Below are 20,631 nucleotides of genomic sequence, written 5' to 3' on the forward strand. Positions count from 1 at the left end.
ACGACGATGACGACAACGACGACGACGACGACGACGACGAGTTTGTGAATCGCGTCCATTGTGCTTCCGTCTTACGGGAGTACCATAACGTACTCTCGACACGGTTCCCCATGTGGGACCATTCTAGAGGACTTATATATACTTTTTTCTTTTCTATTTTTTTTCTCTATAATCTTCTCCCATTGACTTTCCACGGTCGCCCATGAGTTCGCGCACTGCTTTTCCTTTGAAAGGAATTTGCTTGAATAAGAGATCGAGAGAGATAGAGAGAGAGATGGAGTGTGTGAAAGAATGAATGAATGAGAGAGAAAGAGAGAGATAGAGAGGAAGAGAGAGAGATGGATAGAGAACCACCAACGTGTCGAACAGCACATAAATAACTGTACCTACGCGATTCGTCGCACCTTTCACGAACACGTGTCTCCTTAATGACAGAGTCCCTCCTTGTACATATGTACATCATAATTGCGCTTACTCGAATATAACGCTGGCGGTTGTTCGAGGAGTTCTTTCGTGATTCCAAAAGGAAAAAACAAAAAAAAAAAGATAAGAAAAACATAAAAAAAAACACAAGAGAAAAGAAAAAAAAAGAGCAAAAAGCAAAAAAGCGAGAGGAAGGAAAAAAAGGGTGAAAAAAAAGGATAAAAAGAAAGAAAGAGAAAATCTTTCTACGTTGTCGAAGCAACTGTAACAAACGCATACGTACGTACATATAAAGATATACTCACGCACGTGTACGAACAGAGAAAAAGAGAGAGGCGGATTTAAAAATCTGGAGACAGAGACCGAGAGACAGAGATAGAAACAGAAACAGAGAAAGAGAAAGAGAAAGAGAAACAGAAGCAACGGTGACAGTAACAGCACCAGCATCAGCATCAGCATCAGTACCATTACCAGTACCAGTACCAACATCAGCAGTAGTAACAGCAGCAATAACAGCATCAGCAGCAACACTAGCAGCGCAAGTACAAGCACCAGCACCAGCACCAGCACCAGCACCAGCACCAGTAACAGTAACAGCAGCAACAGCAGCCAAAGTAGGAGCAAGCAAGCAACCAGCACAGCAGATGTTTGCTCGAACCACGTTAGGAACAACCGAGGAGAGGGACCAGGTCACAAAGGCGGCTGGGTGAACGTGCGCGCGCGAGAACGAAAGAACGAACGACCAAGAGACCAAGCTTCCCTGAAACGAAACCCTTGGCGGCGCCTTAACAGAGAACGAATGTATTTCGAAAAAGCGAACATGAGGCGGACGCCTGTATGATGGTGAGGAGGTGTAAGGGGATCGGAGGTGGGGGGATCAGGGGGAGGATACCTATAGGGAAAGAAAAAAAATTTTTTTCCCTCCATTCCGTAACGTTTCAAACTCACTCCGAAGTTCTTTCACGTCAAATTCCCATGGCTTCTTTTTTTTTCCTTTTTCTTTTTTTTTCTTTCTTTCTTTCTTTTTCTTTTTTCTCTTTTTTCTCTCTCCCTCTCTCTTTTTTCTGTTTCGTTTTCTTTATACGCTGGACGTGTTTCGATTAATCTAGTTCGTATTTTATAAAATGAAAATTTCGATCGGTGTTTAGGAGGGGGTAGGTTTATGGTAGGGGAAGTGATTAGATCGTGTGCGTTCGTGAAAGAAAAAAAGAGATAGAAAGGACGCGAAAAACGATCGGAGTATAGTGAAACTTTGTATGTTACGCGAAGTTGTATCGAATCCTTTGGGAATAGAAAAAAGAAACTAAACGTCTGTAGGCACGTATGTACCTAAATAGATATATGTGAGCGTGTATGTGTGTGTATATGTGTGTGTGCGCGCGCGCGCGCATTTCTATCAGAGTTAATCGTGTTTGACTTTCTTTTCCCAGGGCGCAGAGATCGAGAGAGTCTTTAAATTTCAAAAGGCATGCGAACGTTTCGTTATATGCGTCAATGATTTTCTTCTTCCTGAGTTTCTTTTCATCGAATGATCATCGAAGCGAATAAAACTCGACGTATGATCTTTCGAGAAAGATATAGAAATAAAGATAGATGGATAGATACGGTGATAGAGAGAAAGAAACTTTCACAATTTCCCGATACTTAATCGATAATAAATTTAATCGTCGATCATTGAAAAATAATACCACGTAACATCGGTCATTACTCTAATTCAATTAATTCTATGATCGTCTCTAAATAACTCTATGGTTATAACCGATCGAGAAAGAGAAAAAGAGAAAGAAAACAAAAAATTATTGGCGAGTGCATAAAAAAACCGATCGTCGTAGAAACTCGATTTGATTCGACTTCTCGACTCGACTCGACTCGACTCGATTCGACTCTACGCGACTCTACTCGACTCGACTTCGATCGAAAATGATTACGAGCGCGATATATAAGTTATTCGAGACGCGTGCCCATCTTCTTACTTCTTCTTGCCCTTTCACCGGCGCTCGGCTCGACTCGTAAAGCGTCGCACGTTCCCTAAACGTATAATTATGCATGGCACGAGTCCTTTCCACGAGTATCGCACGGACATCGCCGAGATCGTGTGGCGCGAACGTCGCGACTGTGCTTCCTTATCTTTACACGATATCTTTTTATAAGTTAGCTTCGTTGATTTTTTTTTTTATTATTATTTCTATAGAATAGAAACGTATAAATGATATCTCAGATATTTTATAGCTGAAGATTCCCAATAAATTAAAAAAAAATGATGATGATGATGATGATGATGATGATGAGCACTCGAATATGGATAAGTGAAAATCTTCTACGTGATTAGAACGACGAGTATAATACGACGATGAAACTCGAATTTCTCTTTTTTTTTTTTCTTTTTAAGTTCTTTTCTGTATCTCATTATTTTCCTTCGTACTCGTAGAAATATCGATTCGAATAGATATGATTTATTCATCGAATTTTTCTTATTATTTGGAATAAATTTTTCGAATGTACCAGAAAGAGATGTTTGATCTAATACGATATTACAATAATGATGATGATGATGATGATGATAATGTATTTGAATTTTATTCTTCTACCCGTCTTACGTAAAGATTATTTTAAAATACGTATATATTACGGTATTCGCCGTATTTTTAATTAAATCTATCATCTTATATTCAGATTTATATTTGATATCACAATTGCATAGGATAGAAAGGAAAAAAAAAGGATAAATAAATTATACCGATGGTTGAACGTATCTTACGATTTACGTAAATATATTTAATCGAATTATTAATCATTACAACGTTCAGCACCTACTCGATTGGCCTGTAAGAAAATATATATATATATGTATATCCATTCAAAGGACATTTTTACCATCGATACACCTTACCTTATGACTCTCGACATAACCGCAAGATTCAAGTGTAAAGCAAACACATCGAGAGAGCACTGTAAATACACACGGGTTTATAAATCCTATGAGAAAGAATGTCTTGGCTCGTCGAACGTCTAGACTCAAACGACTTTCGTAAAGGAGAAAAAGAGAGACGAGAAGGAGAGAAAAGAAGGAAAGAAAAGGATAGAAAAGGACATGAAAGAAAAGAAAAAAGGAAAGAACGGGCTCTAACAAATTCAACTCCCTCTGCGCAATTTGAAATCCTTTAATAACACTCTCCTTTGATTTCTTATCGCTTTCTCATTTAGTCCGAACGTATTTATGTATATATACACGCACGTATGTGTGTATATGTGTGTGTGTGTGTAATATATATATTCGAAGTTTAAGCGCCTTAAATGTAACTCCCCTCGGAGAGAGAGAAGGTGGTCGGATTTGAAATCTATACTTTAAATCTAAATTTCAAATTAACATCTCTCTATCCACGTACTTACGTATGTTTCGAACGTCTAACACGATTAACTTTCGTTTCCGCGATAAGGTAAAAGAAAAAAAGAAAGAAAAAAGAAAGAGAAAAAGAAGAGAAGAAAAAAGAACTTAAACCCACTTTGGATGCTTTTTCTGTTTCTCAGAATGAAACAGATTGTATTCGAAATAAAAAGAAAAGAAAGAAAGAGAAAGAGAGAAATCGTTCCGAACGATCGTAAGAAGAAACGCGGAATGAAGATCAGAAAACGTTTCCCCCCCCCCACTATCACCACCACCCCACTTTACCCCTCCCCACCCCATTCCATCCCCACTCTATCTTACCCCCCGACGAGAGATAATGATAAACGACGTACATATTCGATGTCGAATAGATTTTGCTCTTTTTTCTTTCTTCTTTTTTGCATTTTGTTTTGTCTCGTTTGATTTTGTTTCGTTTTGTTTTGTCAATGTTTTCGAGATGCACGCTGTGCTGGCCTAGATCCTTGTACCATTCGTATCGATCGTAATATCATTGCCGTGTTGTTCTCTCAACACGAAACTCCGTCTCTCATTCGAGCACGTGCCTTTATCCGCCATTCTTTTTACATAACGTAAAACGACTCGTTTTACAGCTCGCGCGATTTTACGATTTATTACTTACATACGTATATCCATCCATCCTATTTAGAGATAGATTGACAGGGATTTCGCGAGGCTTCTTTTCTTTTTTTTATTTTTGTTATTTCTTTTCCTGATTTTTTTTTTCTTTTTTCTTTTTTCTTTTTTTTTTTAATATATGAGAAATCGCGCATTCTTCACGACCCGTTGTCGACATTTTTTTTTCTCGAACCTTTCTTCTCCGACGATTTTTTCGTGAAAAAGAAAAAAGAGAGAGAGAGAGATGTTTATTTAGTTAAATAATCAATTAATCTCGAGAACACTGTCGCTCAATCATTTTATCTTTTTTCTATTTTTTTTCCTCCCTTCAAAATCGCTGAGTTTGCTTTTATCTTCGTTTTTTTTTTTTTTAATCGCTACGATCCGTCTCTTTCCTTCATTTTTTTCAAAATTTTTTCTTACTTCTGTTTTCCCCGAAATCGCGACATTTCTTGTTTCTTTTTTTGAAAACCGCGATGACTTTTTTCCTTTCTCTTTCACTTGTACTATCTTTTGAATTTTCTTTTCTTTCTTTTCCTTTTTCCAAAACGCAATAAACGAAAATAACATTTCACGATGATCTCGAAATTTATTATCCCGAAAGATTTTTTGCGAAATTAACTCTTTACGTCATAGCGATCACTCTCCTTTAAAATGACTCATATAAATTGTCGAAGATATAAGTCTCGGGCACTGTTTCCAACGCGCTTTTTTAGCCTTCTCGAAATTATTACTTTTTCCTTTTTCTATCTCTTCCTCTTTTTTCTTCTTTTTGCTTTTCGTCTCAAACACGATAAACACACACATATAGTTTAAAAGTTTATTTGTACTTGACTTATGAACTTGTCCAGATTCAGAACACCGTAAAAAAAAAAAGAGAGAGAGAGAGAGAGAGAGAATTCAACTACGAATAACTACCAAAATTCATTTCCGACGATTTTTTTTCCTATACTTAAAAGAATTATTCTACACAATCGTATTTGACAAAAATTCGATTAAAATCGATTAAAATCGTTTAAGTAAAATAAATATATTATCATCGTCATTATTAATTATTATTATTAATTAATAAATATTTATAATTATATTTCAGGTGTGGAACAAGACTCATGCCTCGTTCGTAGCATCGATATCGTTGATAAGAAGGTGACGAGGAGAACGCGCAAAAGGAACGTAAAAGAACGGAACCGAACGGAACGGAACAGAACAAAACTGAACGGAACGTGACCAAAACGAAACGGAAGAAATGGCAACACGAAATTTCTTCATTCTAGGAATTCTCTTGGGGATCTTGGAAATCGTCTACGTTCGCGGACGGCTGATTCGATTAGGTGACGAGAGATATAGCATGCACATAGACATAAATACATAAATACATTCGCATTACCATTTTCTACACTCGCTCGTTCGAAAATCACGTTTAGATGCCATCGCTCTTTCGCATCGTTCAAGTTCCACGAGCACGTATAAGTCTCTCTCTATCTATCTATCTATCTATCTATCTATCTATCTATCTATCTATCTATTTATCTATCTATCTATTTATCTCTTTTTCTCTCTCTTTACGTGGGTATATGTATCTTTACATGCATACATACGTACACACGTACATACATGTATGTGTATGTACGCATACAGAACGTATGCGAACATTGTAGCCCACGTTTCTAAGTTTAGCACTACGACAACGCTTACTTTAGAACGTTCTTCCTCGTCGGGTACGAGGACGGGCGCGCGTACGCTACCGATATCTTCTCTTATTTTCCAACGACGAATTCTAACAGCTCGTTAATTTATAACAACGGAAAGCAGTAGTCACGCCGCGTCTCGTTGTAGTATTTTCGTAAAAGGAAAAATGTAAAAAAAGGAAAGACGTTGAAAAAGAGAGAGAGAAAAAGAGAAGAAGATATAAAGGGAAGATGATCTCAATTTTATCAAAAATTTTATAATTTAAAAAGAGAGAGAGAAGATGAAACGTGAGAGGAAAACTAAATTTTATTTGTTTACGTACGATATGGTTTTAAAAGAGAGATACAAGATGAAAGAAAATCTGAAACTTTTTTTTTAGAAATCTTACAGTTTTGAAAGAGAGAGAGAGAGAAAGAGAAAAAAATAAGATAAAAAATGAAGGAAAATCTAAATTCTATTCTTAGAAATCCTATGGAATACTCGAATAAGAAAAGAAAAATATAGAAAGAAAAATTTGAACGAATACATGGTGAGAAAACGTGAAATACGAAGTGTAAAAGTAAACACAGATAAAGTACCTATGAGAGTAAAGAATGTAATGGTTTTACGGAGAATTATTCGAAAGTACCAGCACGTTAATTTGTAGCAACGAAAAAACGGCTAGTCTCTGGTTGTACTCTCGTAAAAAAGAAAAAAGATGAGAAAAAAAATAGAAGATGACATAAAAAAATCGTAGTTTAAGAAGACAGAGAGAAAGAGAGAGAGAGAGAGAGAAAGAGAAATGTAAGACAAAAAATGAAAAAAAGAAAAAACCTAAATATTATTTTTACAAATTGCATGGAATGGTTCGTATAAGAAAAATGATATACAAAATGAAAAAAAGTAAAACGTATAATAAAAAAACGTGAAATACAAAATGTAAAAAAATATATATGTATATATACGAGAGTAAAGATAGTGAATGATATAACCGCGAATTATAGTTATGTTTGAAAGTATAAGTATTAATATATATATATATATATATATATATATATATATATATATATATATAATCTTTAAAAGTATTAGAAACGCGTACTCGTTCCGAAAGATTCCTATGCGTTCTCGGTAGTATAATATATACGATACATGTATATATAAGTATATATGAATATATACATATATATGCATGTTCATACATATGTAAGAGAGTGCACATTGGCCATTTTCCAAGCACGTCGTTCCTCGATCATCGAGAGACGAACGCGTAACGATATAATTAGCGATAACGCGTGCATTCGTCTAATGATGCACTTTACTGAGACTAATCTCTGGAATTAGTACTTTCTATCGATTCCTTTTCTATCAAGATTCTTTGAGTCGATTATGCTACCGGTCAACAATTAATTACAAAAGAATCGATTTAAAAAAAAAATATATAAAAAAAAATATAAAAAAAAAAAAAACGAAAATCTTCTCAAATTAAAATAAAAATGAAAATTACCAAATGAAAAGGACCGACTAACGAAATGAAGATAAAGATAAAGATAACCGAATGAAAATAAAAAAGAAAATAAACAAAGGAGAACGAAATTAAATGAATAGAAAGAAAATTAGAAAAAAAGGGAAGTAAAAGAGAGCGAGAGAGAGAGAGAGAGAGAGAGAGAAGAGATAGAAGGGGAAAGAAAAGCGGAAAAAAAAGAAAAGAAAGAGAAAAAAATAAGCAATAATATTTTATACAGAGGAGAATACTCGAACACCCTGGCGCATTTCACGTCGTAGCAATTAATCGCTCTCAGCGCGCGGATAATTATACCTCTCGTGAGTAATAATTATTGCCTTGTACTTGCAGTAACGTTTGCAGTCGTTTCACAGCGACAATAATTTATAATCATGGGGGTATATGTATATACATAGATATACACATACATATAATACATACATACACATACATATGTAGTAGGAGCGAACGACCACGTATCTTCGCGAATCGCCCAAGATTTGAAACGATACGGATATTCTTACCTTATCCGTTTTCTAATATATATCTAACGTTTCTACGTACATAGATATCTAAGTATCCTATGTATCATCCAACTATCTACCCACTTACATATGTCGTTTAAAATTTTCATTTGAATCGGGCCATGTTTCTTTAATCTTTTCATCCTATCCTATCTTGTCCTGTTCTGTTCTGTTCTGTTTTGTTCTGTCACTCGAATCTAACGATGATGAGTGAGAAGAGAGAGAGGAGAGAGAAATGCAAAAAAAGAAAAAGAAAAGAAAAGATACAAGAAATGAAATAGGTGATTAAGCAAAATTTCGTTGTCCCTGTCACTGGATGTCTAACGACGATGTAGAAAGATAGACAGAGTGTGAGAGAAAGAGAGAGAGAGAGAAAAAATACAAGGAAAAAGAAAAGTAAAAAAAAAAGAAAAAGAAAGGATACGAAGAGGGAAAGCAAATAAAAGATAGGGAAAAGAAAAAAGAAAAAGAAAAGAAATGAAAAAGAGATACGAAAAGAAAAATCACTGCTTAACTAAAAATTCATTGTCCCTTGACAAGAAAGCAACGGGATGACTGGAACAACATCTGGCTTACAGATTCGTGTCTGCTAGAAGGAGACACCATGCGACCCTTTCTTTTAACATTCAAATTCCGTTCGTTCGTCCTCGAAATGTCCATGCGAACTACGAGAATCCGATTTGAAAAATTCATTTCGACTTAATATCGCGACAACCGAGTAAAATGTTTCGTCGCAAAAATATCTACTATTCGTTCGATCGGTAATTCTTTTTTTTTTCTTTTTTCCATAAAAAATATCTTGTAAAATAAATCTCTCCGATACGTAAAAATATTATTCCAAACGGTATTTGTAATTAAAATATATCAGCATACGCATTTAATTGATTATTTACACGTCGGCAGAATATAAATAATTTTTCTTCAAATTTGTATTATAAATGCTAACGAAATTTTATCTATATAAAGCATTGACAAATCGTTATATTTATAAATATTTTAATTATAATCGTCGACAGTTCTTCTCTTTTTAATCATTTTCTTTTTCTATTTTTTCTTTTTTTTTCGTATTAAACGTTGCAATACCAATATCACCTACATATATCACACGTCGATATTTCATCAATAATAGTGATGATTTATTAAAAGTATCGATCGAAATACTGCTTCAAAATATTGATCCAATAAATGGTATATCCTTTTTAATAATTTATCACTATAACGAATAGACGTTCCATATATTCTATCTTATCTTTTCACGTTCGATATATTTTTCTAATTATCGAACGAATAGATTTATATTGAACGTTAAATTGATATTCATAAATATCTATTCCTTTTCTTTTTTTTTTGTAATTTTTTCTTTTCTTTTCTTTTCATTTCAATACGTGATACCGGGATATACGAATTGAACGAGTCATAACGACAATCAAACCAGAGAGAATTATTTTCGCTGATACGATATATTTTCGCTAAATATACTTACCGGCTAGCAGCCGAAATATACTAACTCCGACACGATGCGCGTATAAGTATTATTATGATTGAGCTCAATTGTCCAATTGCCCGGTCATTGAATGCCGCGCTTACATACACAACCGGACTTTTACGCTCGCCCGTTATTGGCAAACCGTCGATGGTGAAGAGAGTCTTCTTACACGAAACGCATTTAAGCGAGATTTCTCGTCTCAATGTCGACGTCAATCGTGTCGATTCGACGAAAATGAAAAAATCTTTCTATTTTTTATATATACATGTACATATACATATACTTTTTTTTCTTTTTCTTTTCTCCCCTCCATCGAGCAAAAGAAAGAAAGAAAAGAAAAAGGAAAACGAGGAAAATACGCACAAGAACTTAAACGCAAATAGATAGATTTCGTTTAACATTACTCGTATATAAATCAAAAGGATTTTTAATAGTCGTTTAAACGTCGTTCGTTTATGCGATTCCGAGCCAAAAATTCATTTATCGAAATGTTGCGAGACGAAATGAGACGAGACGAGACGAGACGAGACGAGATGAGATGAGATGAGATGAGACGAGACGAAGAAGTATATACGAGAATAAATTCAGAAATGAAATTAGAGGGCCACAGAGAGAAAGAGACAGAGAGAGTAATAGAGAAATAGAAATAGCAATGAGTAAATGTATACAAGGAAAAAAGATATCGAAGCAATTCGATAGAGGAAAGAGACGGAATGACAGCCACTGCCAATCCTTTGTCTATTAAATGTATTCAACGGCGTAATAGCAGTTGATATTACCAATTGGACAATGAAAGAGACGGCGCACACAACGAAGCGCGCGATTTGACCGAGGGATCGAATCGTACGAAAGAGATTTCGACGATATACGTACTTACTTACTTACTTACTTACTTACTTACTTACTTACTACATACTTAGTTACTCACTTACGTACCGATGATCTTTGCTTATTTGTTTCGAAGAAAAAGAAGAACTTGACAAAAGAAAAAAAGTGAAAACTATTAACAACTAATTCAACACTATTCAACAACGAACGAATGCATAGGAAATTGTTTTTCAAATTTACAGTTTTCTATACTCAATCATTTCCTATTTTATCTATTTATAAGTGATAACAGACAAACAAAAAGAGAATTATCTAGTTACAAATATTACGTATAGTTAATGAATGCTTCAGAAATATTTTTCGAGTCGAGTTTAAATCATTTTTTTACTTTACCTATACACGAGTATATTCAATAATTTATGTGTGTGTGTGTGTGTGTGTGTAAAGGGCATCCTATCGAGTGATAAAAAAGACCGTTCGCTCCAAGATATAAAAAAAAGAAATAAAGAGAAATCGTCGGTCGAGTTGTTCGACGAAATCAATCGGATTTCCGAGTAATGCGAAAACGATCGAATGGTATACTTAAATCTTTAATACCTATTTTCTCGCTCTCCATGTTCCTTTCACTAACTTTCTTGATTTATGTATCGTTAATCGCCTTCCTTGGAACTTTTCACAGACATATCTCCGCCTATCTCAGACAAGAAATTAAATTGAAGAGACCAAAAAAACCAACTCCTCTCTCTCTCTCTCTCTCTCTCCATTATTATCATCATCATCAACATTGTTGTCCTTATTCTTATCATTTTTTATTATGTCGACGTTTAACGCATTTTCAGTCAATTCGTAAACAGAAACGAGAACGTTTTCGACGAAAGAGAATAAGAGAAAGAGAAGAAGAAAAAGAGAAGAAGAAAAAGAGAGAAATAGAAAGAGAAAGAGAGAGAGAGAGAAAGAGAGACGCAACATCATGAAACTCTCGAAACGTTTATCGCTATTCCGGGCGCACTTGGCTCACTCGGACGCAGATGGCCGAGCTACGTCATTCCCCGTTGAATCGAGTCTATTCGCCGGGAGGATAGGTCGTATACGTCTTTCTTGCCTAAACCCCAGACGCAACCCAACCCAACCCAACCCAAGCTACCCTCCTCTCCCCATGTCTCCACCCATTCCACCCATTCCTCCCAATCCTCCCAATCCTCCCAATCCTCCCAATCCCCCCATCCCCTATCCCCCATTCCCCCATCCGACGTTCTCCCTCCACCATCATCGTGTGTCCTAACCCTCAGCCAACCTACTCAACCAACCCAATCCCCAAGCAACCCAGCAAACCCACCCAACCACCCACCTCATCGATACGAAAACAAGCATTCTTCCCCTCTAGACATTCGTGTTTCGTTGGTCATCTCTCTCCCCTCTCTGCACTCTCTCCTTTCCCTTTTCAATACAACACAACATAATAAACAAGAAGGAAACACGATCGATCTGATCTTCCCATTTTATCGAAGGAGAAGGAGAAAGAAGAGGAGGAAGAGGAGGAGATAGAGTAAAAGATGGTGATAGAGGAGGAGGAGGAGAAGGAGGAGGAGGAAGAGGAGAGTACCGAAACTTGGCGAAAATTACCGAAGGTCAGAATACGTAAATCGAGGAACGAATGGAATGAGACTTCGTCCGACGATCCTCGTTCGAACGATTGGACGTCGAGCGTCTTTGAAACGTCACGTGCGACGCACGTGTCGGGTCCACGTTCCGAACGAAAAGGTGGGGAGAAAGGAAGGAAGGAAGGAAGGAAGGAAGGAAAGAAAGAAGGAAGGAAAGAAGGAAGTAAGCAAGCTAGAAGCTAGAAGCAAGAAGAAGAGATCTCTCGTTACGAGTAACAATAAACTCGATCGATTTCCAAGAAGAGAGAGTATATCATCAAACAACGGCGAGTACTCCGTACGGAAATGCATATAGAAGGATGTTTGAAGAACGACGAAAATGTTGCTGAAGCTGCTGAAACGAGTTCGATGCAATTCGGGAGAAAAAGAGAAAGAGAAAGAGAGAGAAAGAAAATCGGACGGAATGTTCTCTTGCTCTCTCTCTCTCTTTCGTTTTCTCTTTCTCTCTTTCTCTTTCTGAATTCATTCCGCAACGATTGGTCGTGGCAAAGAAGGACGACATTGCCCTCGACAAATTTCTAAATTTAGTCAGAGGAGACAGACGCACGCACACACGCATACACGCATACACGCACCATGTACGTACGTATCTACGTATGTACGTACATACGTACGTTTCTAAACTCTCGAAGTAGGGAGGGTGTTGAAGGGAGGAAATGTAGAAGCACAAGGTGGAAAGGAAGGACGAGTGGCGGTAGCAAGAGAGAGAGAGAGAGAGAGAGGGAGGGAGGGAGGGAGGGAGAAAAAGAGGGAGACTATGTTGAGGTAAAGAGAAACGGCATCGCAATTCGCTTTTGGCCGTTCTCCAAATGGCGTAGCCATCCGCGCCGTCGTGGTCTTCGCCGAGTGAATGAGGGGAGACACTGGCAAAGAAAAAAAAAATATAAAAAAAAGAAACAAAAAGAAAAGAAGAAAAGAAAAGTAAGAAGAAAGAAAGGAAGGAAGGAAAACATATCGTCCGAGATTTTAACCGAGAACGAATAGAATTTGATTAAAAAAAAAAATTAAAAAAGGAAAGTCAAAAAAATTGTTAACTTATATATCTATATAAAACGTAGCGAGTTGTTGCTTCAGGGAGCGATAATAATGGTGGAAGGGTAGGTGGAAGGGATCGAAGGGGTGAGTTAAACGAAAGCATCGTTTTGCGTCGTCAATGTTTATCCATTTGTTTTCTCTCATGGAACGAGACCATCGTCGAACGCAACGCGTAATCGAAATTCGAATCGAATTTAAATTTTGTGATAAATTCGTTGTGTAGAATGCGCTGAGATTACGATCGTAATCGGGGTTGAAGAGAATAGGAAAAAAGAAAAAGAAAAGGAAACTACGATAATAAACGATCGAAAAAAAAATAGACGTATCTCGTGAAGATTTACTTTCGTTCGTATTCTCGAATTAACGCGAGAGATACAAATTCACAAAAATTATGGTATTACGTATTACGATAATTACCATCTCAATAACATATTAAATGACAAATTAAATGACGTTAATGGTTCGAAAAATATATTTTCCAGCGACTTCCTCTCTCTCTCTTTCTATCTATCTACCTATCTATCTATCTATCTCTGTCTCTATCTTTCTCGTTTAACTCGTTCTATTTTTAACGATTGCCTTTCGCATCGTTACAGATCTCTTGAATCCGGACGTAATCGTTTCCACGGGCGAGAAGTTGACTATAAGGTGTTTACCAGACTACGACGGCGAGACTACGTGGTACAAGGACAACGTTATACTGCGTCATTCATCTACGAGGTTGCGGGTTATGAAGCAAACGCTAAAATTCAAATACGTTGAAATCGGTGACGCCGGTTTATACGGTTGCTCAACCGAATCTGATAATAATAAAACGATCGAATGGAGGAACGTTACTTTACGAGTTGAGGAGGCTTTACAAAACGATGGCTACCGCGAGGAAGATGGCAAAATCGGTAACGTTCTTGAAGGATTCAGACCAAGCGAGGAAACCAACGAGCTTGAAATCGAGGCGAGAAGTAAGTTCGTATTAAAAAGAGAGAGAGAGAAAGAGAGAAAGAATATTATTATGCTGATTCATAACCTTAACCCCTTTTTCGGTATTACGCGTGACCGAACAAAGATTTTATTCTGATCTAACTCCTCAATGTCCGATAATTATAAATCTAATATTATCGTACAACACCGATTGAAAATAATTATCAAAAGGCAATAGGACCTTATAAACAATTTTTCTTTCAATAATAATTGCGATTAAATTTGCGTGTTATTAAAATAATAAATCGTATCCTTTATGCGTATTAAATCGAACGAATATAATACAAGAATATATTCTTTTTGAATTTCTCGAAAAAAATTTTAATCCACTCATATATATATATATATATATATATATATATATATACATACGTACATAAATGCATGCATACGTTATATATTTAGAATTTAAAAGCTTATTTATTAATATCAAAAGCTAGACATATTAAACGTGAAGACTATTAAACATCATACATATATTTTGTAGATCTACCTGAAACGCGTTCGTTGCATTTGGACAGTGAGAAATCGGACGTTGAATTGGACAACGATAAAGGTGAAAACGAAATGGCAGGGGAGCATAACAAAACGCTTCCCGACCGTCCACCTTCGTTCAACAAAAGCGACGAGATGCATAGCAGTATCGTAAAACCTGCTGGAAATATGTTACGACTTAAGTGTCCAAGCGTCGGTAATCCTAGACCTAACATTACCTGGTTAAAAAACAACGAAGAACCGAAGAGATCTCTTGGTACCATGATCAAAACAAAATGGACGCTAAGACTGGAAGACCTCGTGCCAGATGACAGTGGAAACTATACTTGCATCGTGTGCAATCATCTCGGTTGCATAAGTTACACGTTCAAGGTCGACATTATAGGTGAGAACAAATTTTACGCAATAATTCCAATCGTATTTCATGTCTTAAACCTCTCTCTTTTCGTCTAGCCAAAAAAAAAAACAAAGTAAAAAAAAAAGATAAAAGAAAAAAAAAACGCGATAACTCTTAGATACGATTAGAAATGGGCGGCATAAAATAGAAGGGTTTAGGTTCGCGTAGATTCTAGTATTGGTGCTATCGAACGATAGAGAAAAGAAAAGAAAATTTAAGGGAAAAAAAAGAAATAAAAAAAAAAGAGAAAAAACATTGTCGGTCGACGATCGTAAGTGAAACAATGATGTAAAAAAATAATAATAATAAATAAAACATGAAAAATAAAAACAAACAAAAATAAAAAAAAAATAAAATAAAAGTAAAAATAAAAAATCGCGTATTCAGTGCAATCGTTAACCTATAGAGCGTTTCCCGCACAAGCCGTACATCAACGAGGACTTTCCGAAGAACGTGACTGCATTGGTGAACAGTAGCGTGACGTTCAAGTGTCCGATCGTGTCGGACCTTGAACCTTACATACAATGGGTCAAGGTAGCCGAATATCCCGGTGATCAGGAGGACACACCAAAGGGGACCTTGCTCCAGGTACAACCGCTCGTAATTTTCGTGCGGTATGATACTGGTGGAGGTTCTTGGGGGAGGGTTGGGTTGCCATTGCTATTATTCTATGTGTTTATATTCTATCGAACGTAATAGAAGAAAAAAAAAAAAAAAAGCGTTTATGCACAAGGTTATCTTTTTGTATCTAATATGGTGGTGATGGAAGCACATTATCTTTCTACCTTTATCTTTCTGTTTTCTTTTCACTCGCACAAGCCCTGACACAAACATATTAGGATAAAAAAGAACACGTTCTTAACGTTAACTATCGCACCAACTGACGAAGTACTTTTAATTTCCTTTCCTCTTCTCTTCTTTATTTCTATTTTGTGTTTTCACTTAAATCTGGTTTAATATTTAAAAAAAAAGAAAGAAAGAAGAAGAAAAAGAAGAAGAAGAAGAAATAGAATATAGGGTGGTTTTGGGTATCTCTTATTTTTTATGACCTATAGAGACCGTGAGGCACCGACCGATCCTGACGCGACCCCCACGAAACACAACGGTACTCCTAGGAAGCAACGCTAGTATGACCTGTGAGGTCCTCTCGGATGCCCATCGTCATCTCGAATGGTATCACGGTTGTCACACATCTTTCGATACCGTCAACAAAACGAATCAGACTGTCCGGGTGGAGGTCAAGGTGGGCACGCAGCAGATATACTAACCAAAATCGCATGTCCCTAACGTTAACGATCTTTTCATTATTTCTAACAGATTGCACGAGACTATCTTTATCAGGTGGATCCACTATTTTCTCTCTTCCCTCCCTAAGCACGAGCTTCGCATGTTACATACATACGTACATACATAGATACATACATATATTCATACATACACAAATACAGACACGAATTTGTTTAGTAATGTAATTGCTCGAACAAGCTTGACGAGAATATTTTACTTAATTTATATGTAGTTTTTACTTTGGAACAAAATCTCAATTCGTTTTTCATTTAAACGGTAAAGAAAAGAAAAAAAAAGAAAGAAAGAAAGAAAGAAAGAAAGAAAGAAAGAAAGAAAGAAAGAAAGAAAGAAAGAAATGGTTACGAGACGATGATAAACGACTCGTAAGAATAAAATTAACCAGCCAACTTAACGTTATTGAATTTGTTTTCGTTGTTTAGGCTGGTATAGCCGAAAATCCGGAAGTATTGAAGCTCTACAACGTTACCGAAAAAGACGAAGGATGGTACACCTGTATAGCACAAAATACATTAGGGGAGACATTCAGCAGTGCCTATCTACGAGTCGTCGAAAGTGAGTATCGACGGAATATATATATATATATTTTTTTTTATATATATCATTTAAATAGATAGATGGATAGATAGATAGTTAGCCAACAATGTCTCTCTAAGACTCTACAGCTAAACAACTCTTTAAATTCTTGAGCCTTTTCGTCGTGTCCCATTTACCATTTACGTGAACGTTTGTAATTACCTATGTATCTACGTGACTTTAACGCGCCGACCTCGTGCGAGCGCGTATATGCGTACTTACTTACTTACTTACTTATTTAATTACTTATCTATGTCCTCCCAGTTATGGTCTCTTAAAAGCACTACGAAATCACATACATACATTATAACGTGCTATGATGAAAGTTTCTCCTCGTAATTTCTCTTCGAACTCGAAAACAAATTTATTTGTTCTCTCTTTTTTTTTCTATTTTTTTTTTGTTCTATTTCTGTCCCTTTTTTTTGAAAATATAAGAAAGGACGATTGAATTGCTTTGAACGTTTTTTTTTTTCTGCGAAGAGAGCATGTATCGTCCTGCTAAGGAACTGCTGATAAAGCAACGAAAAATCATAATTTTTTAATATTAACGCGAAATCGCACGTTGCCTTGGAAACATAACATGTTATTTATTGAAATCAGATTAAATCCGTCGATTTATGCTCTAGCATTTAATCATCTATGATGTCGTGTTTCGCATAATTTTTTTTTCTTTTCTCTCTCTCTCTCTTTCTTCTCTTTCTCTATTTGTTTGTCTCTCTCTCTCTCTCTCTCCCTCTCTCTCTATCTTTCTCTTTCTCTCTTTTTCGAGTGTAATAACGTATAAGCTTGAATCACGCTTTAACACAATATCGATATACGATAAAGACGGTGGTATTGTTGATCGAGTGCTGTTCTGAATCGCAGATAAAGAAATATCGCGAGAATCGTTGGACGGAGTTGTTGAAAATCAAGATGGAGGTGCGCGAAAATATAATGTGACCTTAGAGGAAAAGTCCCTAAACGTTGAAATGGTAAGTACTCGTTAAATTCGAGTTCAAACGATCTTAACGATCGTTTTGAAATTATTTTAAAAGTATCTCAATTCGAATATTATACACATAAACGTACACGCACATACGCATACACAGTTACATAAATACATACATGCATGTATACATGTATGAATACATACATACATGTATGACTATATATATATATATATATATATATATATATATACACATGTATACATGCATACATAAAATAAAATAAATTACATACAAAAGAAAATCTAATATAATATTTATAATCATAATTTTTATAATTAATAATTAACATAAACATCGTTATTTTCTATGAGAGAAGAATAAGATGGAAGGGAAGAATATAGCAGCGACCAAGAGTCCGGATTTAAAATCGACGAGGGATAATATCGGAAGAAATAAGGAGGAATATAATGTTAAAAAAACGTTCGAGAATAAAGGGAAAATAATATTGTTGACAACGTGCGACGAGATATCGAAAGAGAAGAAGAAAAAAAAGAAGGAGGAAAAGAAGAAGGAGAAGGAGAAGGACAAGGAGAAGGAGGAGGAGATAAAAGAGGAAGAGAAGGAGGAGGAAGAGGTTGATGAGGAGGAGAAAGAAGAGGGGAAGGAGGAGGGAGAGGAGGAGGAGGAAGTTTATCGATTCTTTATAAACTTCGTTCTGGCAAAGTTACGTAAGATGAAACCGGAGCAACGTCTTTACGCTGAGAACCTGATAAATCGTGTCCTGTACGAGGGTTCAATAGAACGATTGTCCTTGTCAACAACGATTACCGTTCAACCGTATGATTACTATAATCACCAACAACTCGAAGGACCCGGGGATATCGTTAATACCGTCGATCAAGAAAAACACGCTACGCTTACGTTTGATCTTATTTAGTTTCCTTATATGTGTATTGTACATATAGGTATAGTATATAAACGATATATATATATATATATATGAAAAAAAAAGAGGAGAGAAAAAGAAAAAAAAAGAAGAAAGTAACTCGATGCTCTATCAACAATAAAAGTATTAACAATGTACTTCTTTTCGCTATATAAATAAAGATACACATTATGCTTTTTAAGCTAAAGCAAAAACCATTAATATCGTTCATCTCATTTCAAAGAACCATAACACTCTTCGTTCGTCGTTGTTACAAAAAAGAATCGAATTTTTATTGCAAGAGAGAGAGAGAGAGAGAGAGAGAAGAACAGAGAGGGAAAACTCGGGTGAACTTTTTTTTGTCTATTAATGTTTTTTTTTTCTTTCGCACGAAAAAAAGAATTTTCTACGAAGCGTAAACCTTATCGAGGATGATTTAGGCGAAAGCACAACAACAAAAAATTTATGTATATATATATATATATAAATTTTTTGTATATATATATCTAGCGTTGTGTATATATCCGTGTTTTTATTAGCGTTGGAGGAGCACCGTGTACCGCTTGCAGCGAGGCCACAAATCCTGGTTAACGTTTTGGCTGCTGTACTATGCGTATTCTTCGCCGTCGGTGTCGTCGTAGTGATCTACATATTTCATCGTTTGAAACGCGAGAAGATGAAGAAGTTATTGGCTATAGAAACTGCACGTGCCGCAGTCGTAACCCAATGGACGAAAAAGGTTATCGTTGAGAAGCAGAAACTGGTTAACGCGCAGAACGTTCAGGAACCTTTATTGATGCCAGTAGTCAAGATAGAAAAGCAAAAGTCTACGGTGACGACGGAGGACAGCAATGGCGGTAGTATATCCGAATACGAATTGCCACTCGATAGCGCCTGGGAATTGCCGCGAGAACAATTGACCTTGGGCAATACGCTTGGTGAAGGTGCCTTTGGCAAGGTCATCAGAGCGCAAACCAATACCGGGAAACCTGGTATTCCTAGCGTCGTTGCCGTCAAAATGTTAAAGGGTAAGTAGATATATCTTTGATGACTCGTATTACCATTGATAATCGGATAGAAATATAAACAAAAACTTTTATTAGTTTGGAATGAATCGAAATGATTATTATTCGCCTAATTAAATTAATCAATCTAATTTAAAGCAATCGATTTAGTTATGTTCTTTATCTTTGAATTGCTATTATTATTATCGTTGGAATCAATTTGGAATTAATCGAGATAATTATGATTTACATAATTAAACTAATTAATCTAATTTAAAACAATCGATTTAGTTCTGTTTTTTATCTTGGAATTATTATTATTATCATTATTAGAGGGTCACACGGACGCCGAAATGATGGATCTTGTATCCGAGATGGAGATGATGAAGATGATCGGCAAACACGTTAACATAATTAACCTATTGGGCGCGTGTACTCAGGGTGGTCCACTTTACGTCGTTGTCGAGTTTGCACCTCACGGTAATCTTCGAGATTTCCTTCGTGATCATCGTCCATCCTCTTCCGGATACGAGCCAACGATCGGTCAAGAAGAAAAGGAACGGAAGACGCTAACGCAAAAGGACTTGGTGTCGTTTGCTTATCAAGTTGCACGAGGAATGGAGTACCTTGCTAGTAGAAGATGTATACATAGAGACCTGGCAGCACGAAATGTTCTCGTTAGCGACGAATATATCCTCAAGATCGCGGACTTTGGTCTTGCAAGGGACATACACTGTCACGATTACTATAGAAAAACAACGGACGGTAGGTTGCCTGTTAAATGGATGGCACCGGAGGCTCTTTTTCATCGGGTCTACACCACTCAGTCCGACGTGTAAGCTTTTTCTTATATCCACCTTTAGTTTCCTTGT

General features: G+C 36.2%; 1 protein-coding gene across 4 annotated transcripts in view; it reads left to right on the forward strand.

Annotated features, from left to right (window-relative positions):
* The window catches only part of LOC127071268 (fibroblast growth factor receptor homolog 1-like), a 28,465-nt gene that overhangs the window by 5,296 nt on the left and 2,538 nt on the right, over nucleotides 1–20,631 (forward strand). The window contains exons 2-9 of one of the 4 annotated variants that reach the window (XM_051010354.1): nucleotides 5,538–5,775; nucleotides 11,294–12,693; nucleotides 13,747–14,109; nucleotides 14,616–15,008; nucleotides 16,076–16,263; nucleotides 16,748–16,880; nucleotides 19,295–19,783; nucleotides 20,093–20,594. In XM_051010354.1, coding sequence (XP_050866311.1) covers nucleotides 13,881–14,109; nucleotides 14,616–15,008; nucleotides 16,076–16,263; nucleotides 16,748–16,880; nucleotides 19,295–19,783; nucleotides 20,093–20,594 — 1,934 coding nt within the window. In that variant the 5' untranslated portion in view covers nucleotides 5,538–5,775; nucleotides 11,294–12,693; nucleotides 13,747–13,880. Of the gene's footprint in view, nucleotides 1–5,537; nucleotides 5,776–7,582; nucleotides 7,937–11,293; nucleotides 12,694–13,746; nucleotides 14,110–14,615; nucleotides 15,009–15,426; nucleotides 15,609–16,075; nucleotides 16,264–16,747; nucleotides 16,881–19,294; nucleotides 19,784–20,092; nucleotides 20,595–20,631 lie in introns of those variants that run through there. The other 3 variants (XM_051010353.1, XM_051010352.1, XM_051010355.1) reach the window with 3 other exon arrangements.

The sequence above is a fragment of the Vespula vulgaris genome, chromosome 21 (genome assembly GCF_905475345.1).
Source record: "Vespula vulgaris chromosome 21, iyVesVulg1.1, whole genome shotgun sequence".
Classification (NCBI taxonomy): Eukaryota; Metazoa; Arthropoda; class Insecta; order Hymenoptera; family Vespidae; genus Vespula; species Vespula vulgaris.